The sequence below is a fragment of the Scomber scombrus genome, chromosome 10 (assembly GCF_963691925.1).
Source record: "Scomber scombrus chromosome 10, fScoSco1.1, whole genome shotgun sequence".
NCBI classification, from domain to species: domain Eukaryota; kingdom Metazoa; phylum Chordata; class Actinopteri; order Scombriformes; family Scombridae; genus Scomber; species Scomber scombrus.
Genome location: NC_084979.1, coordinates 28531423 through 28546383, shown reverse-complemented (window position 1 = coordinate 28546383; position 14961 = coordinate 28531423). Strand labels below are relative to the sequence as shown.

General features: G+C 40.3%; 1 protein-coding gene across 3 annotated transcripts in view; it reads left to right on the top strand.

Annotated features, from left to right (window-relative positions):
- The window catches only part of LOC133987126 (membrane-associated guanylate kinase, WW and PDZ domain-containing protein 3-like), a 48853-nt gene that overhangs the window by 20447 nt on the left and 13445 nt on the right, over nt 1-14961 (top strand). For 2 of the 3 annotated variants that reach the window (XM_062426374.1, XM_062426373.1), the window contains exons 14-16: nt 1516-1579; nt 2026-2232; nt 2344-2616. In XM_062426374.1, coding sequence (XP_062282358.1) covers nt 1516-1579; nt 2026-2232; nt 2344-2616 — 544 coding nt within the window. The remainder of the gene's footprint in view (nt 1-1515; nt 1580-2025; nt 2233-2343; nt 2617-14961) is intronic. The other variant, XM_062426375.1, reaches the window with a different exon arrangement.

Genomic DNA, 14961 nt, shown 5'->3' with positions numbered 1-14961 from the left:
CCACTGCGATGTCACCCACTGGTTTGTGGACTCCAATTTTGATACCTCAAGTTTAACGTTTTGACTGTTGCCATCCTGGTTTTTTGGAGCCAGAGGTGATGAGAAGTGACCATATATATTGATGAGTGAGTGGAGCTGGTGGAGGTGGGGAGGAACTACAGCACCTCATGCACTGCTTTGGTAGCGACTTGTCAATTACAACGTAGCCACACCCTAAAGCATACCCTGCTTTATTGTCTATTTTACTATAAATAGGGCAATTATTTACAAAATCTTACATCATGCTGTACTCAAAACTAGTGATTGAGACTAGGTTTGATCATTTTTTCATAGATTTCCATACAATCTGACTTCTTTTTGGAGCCAGGGGAGTTGCCCCCTGCTGGCCATTACAGGGAATGCAGGTTTAAGGCTCTTCCACATTGACTTTACCTTTCAGACCCAGAACACCAGCCTCCTCCCATTCAATACGTTATAACTATCATCTGAATTTCACACACTTTAGTGCACAGTGCAGGTAAAGGTAGTGGAGACTGTTCTCCCAAAGAAAACAACACAGGGGGAGGAGGGGTGGATGGAGGCATTAACCCAACAATGGACTTTGCCACAGAGGGGGCCCCTGTTCATTTCCTGTTTTCAGACAGAGGCCCCTGTTTTCATACAGTTGTTTAAAAAGCATAGTTACAATCATCCCCTAACCTTAACCCTGACAACAATGATGAGGGTCGTCTAACTTTAAGAAAGTAGTGACTTTAGCCCATATCACATGGTTCATCAAGGATCCAAGGATTGCTATTGTCATTCCAGCCATATAGATGCATGAAAGAGAAAAAAATACTGTACTCAGGTCCCAGTGATTGTAGTAAAAAAAAAAAATAGAATAAATATATGATGGAATAAAGAACATACACAATAGGCATAATGAGTCAGAAAATAAATAAATAAAATAAAGTATGAGATAAGAGGTAAAGTAAGCAGTGCAGTGTATGTCAGGAAAAAAAATTATTCTCACAGACCACGAGGCATTAAAGCAGCATGACCCTGAGGGATTTAATAAGTAGTTAAAATCATGATGAAAGTAGCAGTAAGATGGTTGCAACCTTAACAAAGTCATCATTTAAAACCATGAATTTTCTTTAAACCTAACCAAGTGTTTTTGTGCCTGAATCTAACCAGATCTTCACTACAGCAATGTCACATCAGAAAACATCATTATAGTTTAACAGTGATGTGTGACGGCTAATAAAGCACAGATAAATGATGTCATCGAGCTGATTGCTGCTGACAGAGACGCCAAATTAGAAAACGACTCATAGCAGTGTCATTGTGGAGTCACATGATCAACCCACTTACCTGCTTGTTTCATTTGAAGAACTAAAGCCACATTGTAGGAAAGTGTATGAGAAGTGTTTATCTTCAAACAGCATTTGGACAGATGACAGGTGTTGGAAAGGTGTGTTGGGGTCATTTGATACTTGGCCTGATACGGTAATACAGGTGTGTTTCCTTCCTCAGGTCCAGAGAGTTCTGCAAGAACACACCAAACAGGGTGAGGTGGTGCTGCTGGTCTACAGAGGAGGTACAGCTGTCTGAAAACCTCCAAACCTGTCCATTGATTATTGACATTATTAGCAACTTAATGAGGTTATAAAGCAACAATAAAGGTAAAAGACTTCTGGCTGCAGGTTTGGAAGAGAGCTGCAATGATAAGTGGATTCATTGATTAGTTGCCAACTATTAAATAAATCTGCAGCTTATTTGATGATCAATGAAATGTTATATTTTCTGGTTTCATTCGTCATCTTTGACATTAAACTGAATGTGTTTGGGTTGTGTATAAAATAAGACATTTGTGGACGTCATCTTGGACTTAAAGAAACATTTTTCACAATTTTCTGACATTTTATGAACCAAACTACTAATCGAATAATCAAGAAAATAATCAATCATGTCAGTAATTGTTGTTTGCGGCCGTAGTTTGGAACAAACTAAATAATAAATAACTTTTTCTTCTTCCTTTCTCAGCTCCCGTCTCCTCCCCAGTCATCACCCCAGTTGTCACTCCTAACCTCTACAAGATCCTCCCTTCCTCCTCACATCCCCCCACTTCAGCCGACTTGCCTTCCCCGTCCACGGGTGCCTTGGTGGGGGTTGTTCCCCTCCTCAGCCAGGCCGGCTTGGCCCCCGAGAGCCCCCAGGAGGGGCACCTACCTGCTGTAGGGATCAACCAAGGTAAACAAAACAACCCCCCCCCCCCACACACACACACACACACCCACTCAGCTTGGTACCATGTGACTTCTCCTTCAGCTCCCATCATTCTGACTCCTCCTTGTCTTACAGGGGCCCCTCCTGCCCAGACTCCCAACGGGCCCCCAGCCCTCATCCAGAGCACCAGCTTCCTGGACTCCGTTCCCGTAACGCTGACCTTAGAGCCACGAGACCTGATCGGGGTGGAGGAGAGCGCCGGCGGACCTCCTCCAATCAGAGGTGGGGGAGGAGCTCTGGGTGCAATCGCCAAAGAAGGAAGAGGAGCGAAGACCGTGGAGGTGGAGCTGAGGAGGCGACCGGGAGAAGGCTTCGGATTCGTCATCGCCTCCCAGGAAGTGAACGGAGGTGAGTCCTGATAAATCCAAAGGTTAACAAAAAAAGTTACAACCAGACAGATAAAGAATGATCTGAAACTCACTATAAAGCTCCGTAAAGCTGCAGAGTCTCTGATAATTCTCTGTAGGTTCATCACTACGAGACACAAACACATTATACACTGACAGATCAGACATCGTTAAAAACATCAATAATCAGGGCCTGAAATTCATTTTTCAACAATGGGGGTAATTCCACCTTAAATGATTCACATAGGGGGGATTTTACTTCGTGGGAGGGGACTACAGGTCTCAACTTGTCCTGTTCTTACGTCAGATTGCATTTTGTCGCACTCCTCCAATTTAAAATATTCTCTCTGAACTGTATTATATAGTTAAGTAATATATATTATAAGTTGGAAGAGAGCAACTGCAACTTTAGTAGCATTAGCATCACTTTCTTTGCTGAACCAGCCTCGTGTTTTTTCTCTTTAATGCTGCTGTAAAATAAACTGGTGCCGTAAAGTTGACGTTTTGTAACATCTGCTGCTAAAACGCACTGTGCATTTTACAAGTTGAAGCCATGGATATATTTGGTATCCATTTGCCAGTTTGCCTAAAATGTGTCTGTGAACGGCTGCTTCACCTCAGTAACGTTACTGTTAGCTGTCTGAGGATCCTGAGGATTAACATTGTTAATGTCGACATCACTGGTGCTGCTGTTTGAATCATTTCGGGCTCTGCTGTTTTTTTCTGAGCAGGTTCAGCTTCAGAGGATGTAGATTTACAAATTTAGCCAGTGGTCCATGTTTGTCTGCCTTCAAGTAAATCAAGTCAATTTCCAACGTTATAAGTGCTGGATTTGCAGGAATCTATTAAACTATGCACAATACCTGCAATCCCTCACTGTAATTCAGGCCCTGATAATAGCTGCTTTCAGTAAAAGGAGTAAAGCAGCAATATAAAAATACTCCATTCCTACTACAAGTCCTGCATTTAAAGTATGGAGCGTACTGGAGTGTTTGTATTGAAAAGTGTTTTGTCCTCATTAACATTCATTACATGAGGAGGACGAAGATTTGCCTTTTTAAAAAACATCGCAATATGTCAACGTGTAGATCAATCAGAGTCTGAAAACAGATCAATCTTCAGACTGTTTGTTCACATCGTGTCTGCAGTGATGGCTGCAGCCTCTAGAGGGCGCCGGCAGGACTCAGTGCTGGTTCACGGAGCTCTGCAGTAAATGTGTCAAGGTGCAGCTTCAGCGAGTCTCCGGTTGATTAAAGCAGCACTCGAGCTTCTGTTTGTTCCACTGATTCAGCTCAATTCAGCTGGAAGGAAGCGATGAGACGAACAACACAGTCACAGAGCACTCAAATACACTTTTTCCTCTCCTCTCTTTTTTCATCTTCTCTCTTGTTTCTTCCCCACTTTTTTCCTTTCTGGTTTCCTCACCTGTCTTGTTTCCTGTCTTGTTTCCTCTCCTTTCTTGCTTCCTCTTTTGTTTCCTCTCTTGTTTCCTGTCTTGTTTCCTTCCCTCTCTTGTTTCCTCTCCTATCTTGTTTCCTCTCTTGTTTCATGTCTTGTTTCCTCTCCTCTCTTGTTTCCTCTCCTGAAAACAGAACAATAATCTCTTGTGTTAAAATTCCTCCCCTTCAACTTCTCGTCCATATCTGTTCCCTCCCACCGCTATCTGCTCTCATTTGGCCACACCCCCCCTACCAGCTGTCTCTCTCTCTCTCTCTCTCTCTCTCTCTCTCTCTCTCTCTCTCTCTCTCTCTCTCTCTCTCTCTCTCTCCCTCTCTCTCTCTCTCTCTCTCTCTCTCTCTCTCTCTCTCTCTCTCTGTCTCTCTCTCTGACTCAGTCTCACTCGTCGGCTCTCAGAGGCACAACCTCACACACAGAGACAGAAACAGTCAGAGAGACAGTCAGGTGAACAGAGAGACAGTCAGGTGAACAGAGAGACAGTCAGTTTAACAGAGAGACAGTCGACGTGCTGCAGTAGTTTTTGTTTTTGGTGTTTGTGATCTAAACTGTTCAGCATGTTGGAGCGACTGCAGTCAGCTCTGAAAACTGTCAAGGACTCCAAACGTAAGTCACCCTGTGTGTGTGTGTGTGTGTGTGTGTGTGTGTGTGTGTGTGTGTGTGTGTGTGTGTGTGTGTGTATGTGTGTGTGTGTTCTCACAGAACAGGGAAAGCATGGATACTCTGTTAAAGATAAAAACATCCATATTCCAGATTTAATCCAGTCTGAAGAAGACATGTGAAGAGTTGTGATCTCCTCAGTTTCCTCTAAAGTCTTTACAGCATCCTTGAAGAGCGGCAGCAGAGCGTTGTGTAGTCATAGAACTGTTAAGCTGGAGTAAAACACCACCAATAAACAACAATTTTGATAATCGATTAATCATTCAAGTCATTTATCAGCAATTGATGCATCCACTCTCCGGTGTGAGTTTCTGTCTGTGTCTTAAATGATGTTAAACAGAATATTTTAGGTTTTGGACTGTTTGTCAACCACCTGAAAACATCACTATTTCACTCTTTATAGTAAACTAGTTTGTTATTTTACTTGAGAATGAAAAAAAGTAGAATCCATAACACGTACACTTCTTTCTGCTAACAGTGTGTCACATTTCCATTGTGCTTCCAGCTTCTCAAATGTGATTATTTTCTAGTTTCTTTAAGTCCTTTATGACAGTAAACTGAATATCTTTGGGTTGTGGACTGTTAGTCGGGATAAGAGAAGATATTCCAGCTTGTACTGAGCTGGAATTTTTCAACTGTTTCTCATTAGTTGCAGCCCTGAATCATCTCATAAATTTTTTTTTCTTCTTTTCCCACTCCTCCGTTAGCAGTCCTTTGTGAGCACGCTGCTCAGAATGAAACTTAAGGATTGGACTGGAACACGTTTAGTTTGTAGATAAGAACATTTATTCTGTATGTTTAACATTTGACTGCTGCTACAGGATCTACTGAACAGATTAAACATTAGAGTCTTAGTAATAATAATAATAATAATAATTATAATAATGGAGGCTTGTCAACTTCCACCCTCTAGACAGGGCGAACGAAGGACAGATTTCTAACAAAAACCTCATTCAGCAATAAATAACATCACACTACATATTTACACTGTGATTACTTTTATCAGCTGGTATTTAATCTGCAGTAACAGTTTGTCCTTCAGACTCTGACAGACGCTACTCGACTAGAGGAAGGATCTTTTTTCTTTTCTTTTTTTTTGTGGAATATTCCTTTAATCTTAAACACTGAGCAGCTCTGCAGGTCATACGTGTAGATCCAGAAACCCAGCTGGTATTCCACTGACACTGTGTGAAGTGACTGACCCGTAAATTACACACACTTGCATGCGTGCACACATCCATACGCACGCACGTACACACACACACACACACACACACACACACACACACACACACACACACACACACATACACACAGTTTCGATGAGATGAAAATATTTCAGAAATTCCTGAGAGTTGAGGAGGAGAAAGGAGGAGGAGGAAAAAAAGGAGGAGGGGAAGAAATCCTCCACTTTAGAGTCATAATTCAGTCAAATCTAGACATGCAGATATGAAACTCATATTGTTGTCATTCAGTGTGATACACACCTCCCTAATGTTTATTTATCCCTGATGTGTATCGCTAATAAACCTCCATAAATCCGCTTAAAAAACAAGCTGCAGAATTTGCCTGAGAATAATCACATGTTCACAATTTTCTTCAATATCACAATAATCAGTGATAACTGTCTTTACATCGAGTTACGGTTGATTCAGCAGACGTTTAATTAACAAAATGTAAACAAATATGATGTAAACACAGTGTAAAACAGAATATCAGACCTGCGCAGCTGATAACGGCACATTTGATGAGCTTTACAGGGTCTTGCTCTCCTGATGGTTTTATTTTTTTGTGTTGACATATCGTTTCCCAAATAGGCCTGTATGTGTGTGTGTGTGTGAGTGTGAGTGTGTGTATATATGTGTGTGTGTGAGAGTTTGTGTTATGTAACAATAAGCCTCAGTGACTCGACCCAGTTGACTGTCTGTCTCTGTCCAGATGTGCCGTCTGTTTCCAGCTGTGGCTCTCCGTTAAAAAAAACAAAACAAACCCCAAAACAAACTCTGTCTGACCTCGTAATAATAACACATTCATACGTTCATCTTCACGCCTGAATCCTGCAGGAGCTGTCCGATTTAAAGGAACAGTCCAACGTTTGTGTCAACGCTTTGACACACAGAAAGAGTCTCAGCTAGATTATAGCACAAAGTCTGGAAGCAGGGAGAAACTGCAAGCTTGGCTCTGTCAATGTGTGCTAAGCTAATCTAAAATAGGCTAAACACACACGGGACGCGTCTATGCTCTGGACACAAAGAGAAGAAAGTGAGAGACAGAGAACAAGGCGACTTCAGGAAATATTTGAGTAATTTTTAAAGTTGTTTTCATACTAAAATCTGTTTAGTCTTGAAGTGAAGTGACGTCTAAAACATTATAAAGTAACGAATAAAGTAATTAACTATTTTCCACTCCACTAGGTCTCAGAGGGAAATATTGTACTTTATACTCCACTACATTTATTTCACAGCTTTAGTTACTTTTCAGATGAAGATTTTATATAATATAACATAATGATCAGCTTATAAATGACACTGTATTGTTCCCATAGACTGTATATAAAATGGACGTAACATCCGTGACGTCACCCATTGGTTTGTGGACTGCTGCTCGGAGGCCAATAGTATCAGATCTGAGCAGCGCCATCTTGAAAATTTCTGGTGCATGCCGGGAAAATAAAAACACGGATTCTACTTATATGGGCATCAGGAGGAGCATGAGGCGCCCTCCTGAACCTGTGAACCAATCAACCTGTCAATCACGACGTAGCCACGCCCTAATGCATACCCTGCTTTATCGTCAAATATAAAATCAGGGAGGCCAAAATGTCCCAAATGAACATCATACTGCATTGAAAAAGGATTTAAACTAGCGATTGAGACCATAAACACATTTTGAAAACGTTTACTGAGGTTATAAATCAAGTGAGAAGTTGGTGAATTCTCCATTGACTTGTATATAGACGGAAGTCCTTTTGACACCAAAACGGTCGCCCCCCTGGTGGCCTTTTGATAGAATGCAGTTTTAAGTTACTTCGCGTTCGCATCATTTCAGAGGACCGGAACTCCCCGCCTGATTGTTCCCAAACTGTGGCTTGTAGCACATAACAAAAAACACATCAGTGTTTGTTTGTGTCTCTTTGTCATGTTTCAGATTTCTTTAAGTTGTTTGTACTGTAGCTCCACCAAACAAACATTTCCCTTCACGTGGTTTTAAATAAATAACTGTATTTTTCAAATTTATGTAGCAGAACTTTTTTCTTCTTTCCTACACAGTCAATCATCTCAAGACTTGTGATCCACTGAAAGTAGTTTAAACTGGCTCCAAATCAAGCAGCTGCAGAACAAGTACTTTTACTTTAATACTGTAAGTAAATTTAGCTGGTAGCTGTTTTTTTAAATGCAGGACCTTTACTAGTAATGGAGTTTCTTACATTGTGGTACTGATACTTTTATTTAATTAAAGGAAAGGATCTGAATACTTCTTCAAACACTGAATAAAGTATTTTATCAGACTGTATTTTAAAGTAGTCAGGTGTCAGTCTTGTGTTCGTGTTGGGTTTTAGCACCCTGAATAGGAAATGTTAAACTTTCTATTAATAGTCACTTTAATCCATAATTCAGCAGACTGAGTGGTGCTGTGTGTGTGTGTGTGTGTGTATGTGTGCGTGTGCGTGCATGTGTGTGTGTGTGTGTGTGTCATACAGGAGCGCAGGTGAGTTTATTGTTCTGTAAAATTGGACTGAAATCACAAGCCAGCTGTGGCTCAGGAGGTAGAGCGGGTCGTCCACCAATCAGAAGGACGGTGGTTCAATCCTGCATGCCGAAGTGTCCTTGGGCAAGATAGCGAACCCCAAAACTGTTTCCAATGGCTCGTGTGTGTGTGTGTGTTTGTGTGACAGGAAGTGCTTTATCACTCCTGATGAGCAGGTCGGCACCTCTCCTTCAGTGTATGAATGAATGTGTGTGAATGGGTGAAGGTTGGTACGTAATGTAGAGCGAGAAAAATCTATTTACGAATTACACACAGTCAGGTTGAACAGAGCTGCTGCAGTTGTATTGGTCTGGTATATCGTGTGTGAAAGTTCAATAAGTACATTACGCACGAGGCTCTGCCAGCACATGTGTGGAATCACACTTCCTGTAATTAACTACCTTTGCTTCAAACATGTACAATATCATCCAGTTCATAATTACAGCTCACATCAAAGTAATTCAACTTAAATTTAATTGACCTATTGACTAAACTGTACAAACATGCTTTGAACAAACATGCAGAGGTGGTAGAAAAACTAAGATCCTTTAGTTCAGTTAAAAGTACTAATACAGCAATGTACAAATACTACATTATAAGTAAAAGTCCTGCAAGAAAAATCCTACTATGGTAAAAGTACTGCAGTATAATGAGTGATGTAGTATGCAGTATTACAGTAAAAGTACTCCAGTATTATGAGTGATGTAGTATGCAGTATTGCAGTAAAAGTACTGCAGTATAATGAGTGATGTAGTATGTAGTATTACAGTAAAAGTACTGCAGTATTATGAGTGATGTAGTATGCAGTATTACAGTAAAAGTACTGCAGTATTATGAGTGATGTAGTATGTAGTATTGCAGTAAAAGTACTGCAGTATTATGAGTGATGTAGTATGCAGTATTACAGTAAAGTACTGCAGTATTATGAGTGATGTAGTATGTAGTATTAAAGTAAAAGTACTGCAGTATTATGAGTGATGTAGTATGCAGTATTACAGTAAAAGTACTGCAGTATTATGAGTGATGTAGTATGCAGTATTACAGTAAAGTAGTGGTTTGGTCCTCTGACTGATATATTATTATTATGACATCATTAGATTATTAATAGTGAAGCATCAGTGTTAGAGCAGCATGTTACTGTTGGAGCTGCTGGAGGTGGAGCTAGTTTACACTACTTTATATACAGTTAGCTAGTTTAGTCCAGTGGTTCCCAACCTAGGGGTGGGGCCCCTCCAAAGGGTCAGCAGATAAATGTGAGGGGTGGTGAGATGATTAATGGGAGAGGAAAGAAGAAAAAACTAAGTTCTGATACACAAATGTGTTTTCAGTTTTTGGACTTTTTCTCTAATCTTTGATTTTTTCTGAAATATTGGATCATTTGAACATTTATTGAAATGAAACCATGTGAGAAGTTTAGAGGGAAAAATCACTATTTGGTGGAGCTGTTAACAACTCATAGACATCTGAAATGTGAGCCTGACTACACACTGCTTTTTGGTTTCATCTTTAACAATGTGTTGTATTTTAAAAGCTTGTTATATTATCCATTGTGTCAAATCTTCATCTGAAAAGAAACTAAAGCTGTCAAATAAATGTAGTGAAGTAGAAAGTACAACATTTCCCTCTGAAATGTAGACGGTAGCATCACATAGAAATACTAATACTTTCCAGAGTTTGGTTAGTGATGATGATGATGGTAGGAGGGAGGAAGAAAGGCAGTTTGAGGAGAAGTGGAGCTGACTTTTACCTCAACAGGTTAATATTTTATTGGTTTTCCATCTGCAGATCTGGAGTCAGAGACCCTGTGGTTGAAAGAACAGTTTTACCAAATGTTCTTATGCATGTTTAATCGAGTCAGCTGCAGCGAACTGAACTCAGACAGCGAGGAAACATAATGTCTGGGAGAGGAAATGTTCAGAAACACACTTTAATAATTTTAACCTGACCTAAGATACAGTTATATCTTTAAAAAGTTGGTCAGTGTGATCTTAATGTCAATATTTTACAGATAAACTGACAATTTAGGTCTCCATTTTGAAACAGGCGGTATGTCTGGGCTGCTGTTAGCATGCTACAAGCTAATGTAGCTAAAAGAGTTTCTTTTTAAAATGAAAACTGGCCTTTCAAGGATGTTTTTCGATAAACTTTCATTTCACATGTATCTGCCATTTAATCCAAAGTGTCAGAATGTGATTTTAAGCAGCTGCTTCTCACTGCTGAGCTTCTCATAAAGATTTAAACATCAGAGACACACTGCAGCTGGATGAGCAGCAGCACTCACATCCATATTAAGACGGTTCAGACAGACGCTACAACTAAAGATGGTTTTCATCATCGGTTAAATGTTTTGTCAGAGATGAAGGCGACATTTATGACTCGTTTTGTCCAACCAACAGTCCAACACACGAAGATAGTCAGTTTACTGTCATACAAGAAACATACTGTGGGGCATTCAAGAACTATACTGAGCACAGGACGTTCAGGATATCAAGTTTTCGGTAACTGATATTGGCGCAGAGAGCACAGTGCATTGAGGAACTTTACTGAACGTGAGGCGTTAAGGAGCTGTAGCTTACTGAGCATGAGGTGTTCAGGAACTACAGCGTGCCCAGTGTGAGGCGTTCAGGAACTAAAATGAGCATGTTGCATTCAGGAACTTTACTGAGTTTGAGGCGTTCAGGAACTACAGCATTCCAAGTGCAAGGCGTTCAGGAACTGTAGCTTACTGAGTGTGAGGCGTTCAGGAACTATATTTTACCAAGTGTGAGGCGTTCAGGAACTATAGCTTATCGTGCAAGAGGCGTGCAGCAACTATACCTTACTGAGTGTGAGGCGTTCAGGAACTATAGCATTCCAAGTGCAAGGCGTTCAGGAACTATAGCTTATCGTGCAAGAGGCGTGCAGCAGCTATACCTTACTGAGTGTGAGGCGTTCAGGAACTATAGCTTATTGTGCAAGAGGCGTGCAGCAGCTATACCTTACTGAGTGTGAGGCGTTCAGGAACTATAGCATTCCAAGTGCAAGGTGTTCAGGAACTGTAGCTTACTGAGTGTGAGGCATTCAGGAACTATATCTTGGTTCAGGAACTATATCTTACTGTGCATGAGACATTCAGGAACTACAATGGGCATGGTGCGTTCTGAGTGCAGTGCTTTTGGGAACTTAACTGAGACAAAGATATTTATGCCTTCATACGTCACAGCTGTTGTAACAAAGGATTATAAAGGAGCTTTCTAACAGTCACACCACATGATTAAATGTTTAAAATGTCAACGTTTTTCTATTTTTAGTGCTACAGAACGTTTATCTGTGTCAGTGTTTTAATTTCTGCTCTGTACCTTCAGCTGTCGGTCTGGATAACATCACACTGCAGCTTCATGTTTCCTCCTCCACCGACTCTGAACATGCTGAGCTCAGCACTTTGCTTATTAACTCACATGTAAACATCTACCCAACACTCTGTATGTGTGTGTGTGTGTGTGTGTGTGTGTGTGTGTGTGTGTGTGTGTGTGTGTGTGTGTGTGTGTGTGTGTGTGGAGCGACATCCTACATATTGTGTTGTGTATGGAGCTAAACTCAGCGCAGGATGTTAAAGAACTGAAATGATGATGACGCGTTCAGGAACTCTACTCAGTGCAAAGTGCTCAGTAACTAAAATAAGCATGGTGCATTCAGGAACTATACTGAGCACAGAGATCTGGGAACTAAACTGAATACGGGATATTTTGGAACTAAAATGAGCATGGTGCGTTTGGGAACTAAATTGAGCGCAACAGAGATCCAGGAACTAAACTGATCCTGGAATCTTTATTAACTTAAATTACCACGGTGCGTTTGGGAACCAAAATGAGCATGGTGCGTTTGGGAACTAAAATGAGCATGGTGCATTTGGGAACTAAAATCACCACGGTGCATTAGGGAGCTTAATTGAGCGCAAGTGCATTCAGGAACTATACTGTGCATGAGGTACATTTATGAACTGTACAAATATGTATCCATTCAGAAATCAATAGCATTTGGGAGCATCTATGCAGCGCTGTTCCAAGACGTAGGGACTAACCTTTAATGTGGACCAATTATTCGCATTTTAGTGTCAATCTCATAATCTCAGTTGCTCCCCTCTCCTCCCCTCCCTCCTCCCCCAGCTGCTGCCTCTGCCCCAAAGCAGTCAGCCAAGGGGAAACACTGTATACTGAGCGTGGGGTATTCAGGAACTAAAATGAGGGCCGGGGAATTCAGGAATTAAAATGAGCATGGTGCATTTGGGAATTATACGGAGTGCAAAGAGGCGTTCAGGAACTAAACTGATAAAGATATGTATACTTTCATACATCACAGCGAGTGCAATAGAGTACTGGGATTATAAAGGAGCTTTCTAACAGTCACACCACATGGTTAAATATTTAAAATGTCGACGTTTTGCTATTTTTAGTGCTACAGAACGTTTTTCTGTGTCAGTATTTTAATTTCTGCTCTGTACCTCCAGCTGTCGGTCTGGATAACATCACACTGCAGCTTCATACATGCAGAACTCAGCACTTTACTTATCAGCTCACAGGCAAACATCCACCCAACGCACAGTGTGTGTGTGTGTGTGTGAGTTCAGCGTTAAACACACAGACTTTTGTCTCTTTGTTTAAAGTCCTTTAAACTGACTTTAAAGGACCCATCCTGCTGTTTTTTCCTCTCTCAGTCCTTTCTCTTTAAATCCTGTTGACTGTACGCTCCCGCTGAGCTCGCTACAGTTTATTTGTGCAGCTTATCGCCACGCACTGTCTCTGACATTTACACACCCACCAGAACAACAACAACGAGGTTTCCTGACAGCACAAACTCTCGGAGACTTTGAGACCACCAACACAATGTTAAAAAAACTACAGTTTTTCTAGATCATTGAATTCCAGGCAGTTTGATCCACTATATTTATTTAGTCACATAGCATCATTTCCTGATGCAGCTGAGTGGAAGAAGCAGAGACTGTCTCGTGCAGTGTTCAAGTAAAGCTGCACAACTGCACCTGGCTATAAAAGTGTTTTTCATGTCTAGTCTGTGTAGAGTAGAGTTTATGTCGGGGGTCAGATCTTTGCTGCATATCATCTCTCATCTCACTGCTCATTTTATTTAATCTCTTCACTGTCAGATGTTTAATAGAAGAGATAAGATGCACCAAAAATACTTTAAACTAATATAACTTACTTAAAATATGGGTTGTGTGTATTAAACTAGCAGTCAGGTGTCTTTATGAACAGTGAAAGAGGTTTTCCTCTCTGTAATCATTCCTCCTGTTCATACTGACTGTTAAAACCTTCAAATGTGCTTTCAATGTAAAGTGATGGAGGACAAAATCCACAGTGTTTCCACACAATCATTTAAAAGTAGATGATCAGCTTCTATTGAGCTTCATCAGTCTGAGTTAGTCATATCAAGTGATATCTGACACATTTACAGTCTTTTTAGCATCAAATTCCCTCTTAGTGTTTCCCTGTTGAGCTGTGGTGGAAGTATAGTAACAAAAAGACTTTGGTACTAAAAACACTGTAACGTTGAATCATAGGGTTAGGAGAAGATTTGAGTCATATGGACGGCTGATGCTTCATATTAGCTTCAGATCAAATTTTAAATACATTTTTTTTTGCACAGAAGGAGGATTAGGGTTACATTGTAAACATTATGAAGGGATCTTCTAATGGTCAGTATGAACAGGAGGAATGATTACAACAAGAAAAACACACTTAATGTTTATTTCTTTTAATCTGTTAATTAATAATATCCACATATGGATAGTTGACTTCTTCATGTTTGACTGTGTGTCATCAATAGACAGTCTTTACTTAAAATGACGTCCCTTATTAGGAATGCACCGATATATATCGGCCAAATATCAGTATCGATATTCCCCTTGTTGACTAACATTGGCCTATCAGTAAATAAGATAGAGACAGTAGCAGTAACTATTGAAGTACAGGTAATTATATTATTATATATATTTAGTCTTCTATACAATTAAAGGTAATTGTATAGAAGGCAAAAGGGATTTTAAAGCAGTTGTTTAAAAAAAAAAAGAGTTTCATGAGTTGATGCTCATTCAAAGATAATGATATATTACGAAGAGTAATGATGGGCTGAGATACTTTAAAACAATACAGTTATTTTACTTACAATTCACATTTCTTTTTTAAAAAAACAATAAAACATTAAAACATAAAAATAAAAATAATTTTAAAAACGTATCGGTATATCGGTTATCAGCCAATGATTATTTTAACAATAGGTATCAGTATCGGCTCAGGATACCACAATGTGTGCATCGCTATCTCTTATCCCTCGCTGGGAGGAGCTAAAACAGAAGCGAAGGGAAGCGAGGAGCCGCGTTAGCCAAATGGAAAGCTCCCGCAGTAAAATGCCAAATCTGTGCGTGACTCTTATAAACTCCCATGAACAGCTGATTGTTCTCAGTGTTTGGACACACAGCTGACTGCTGGTC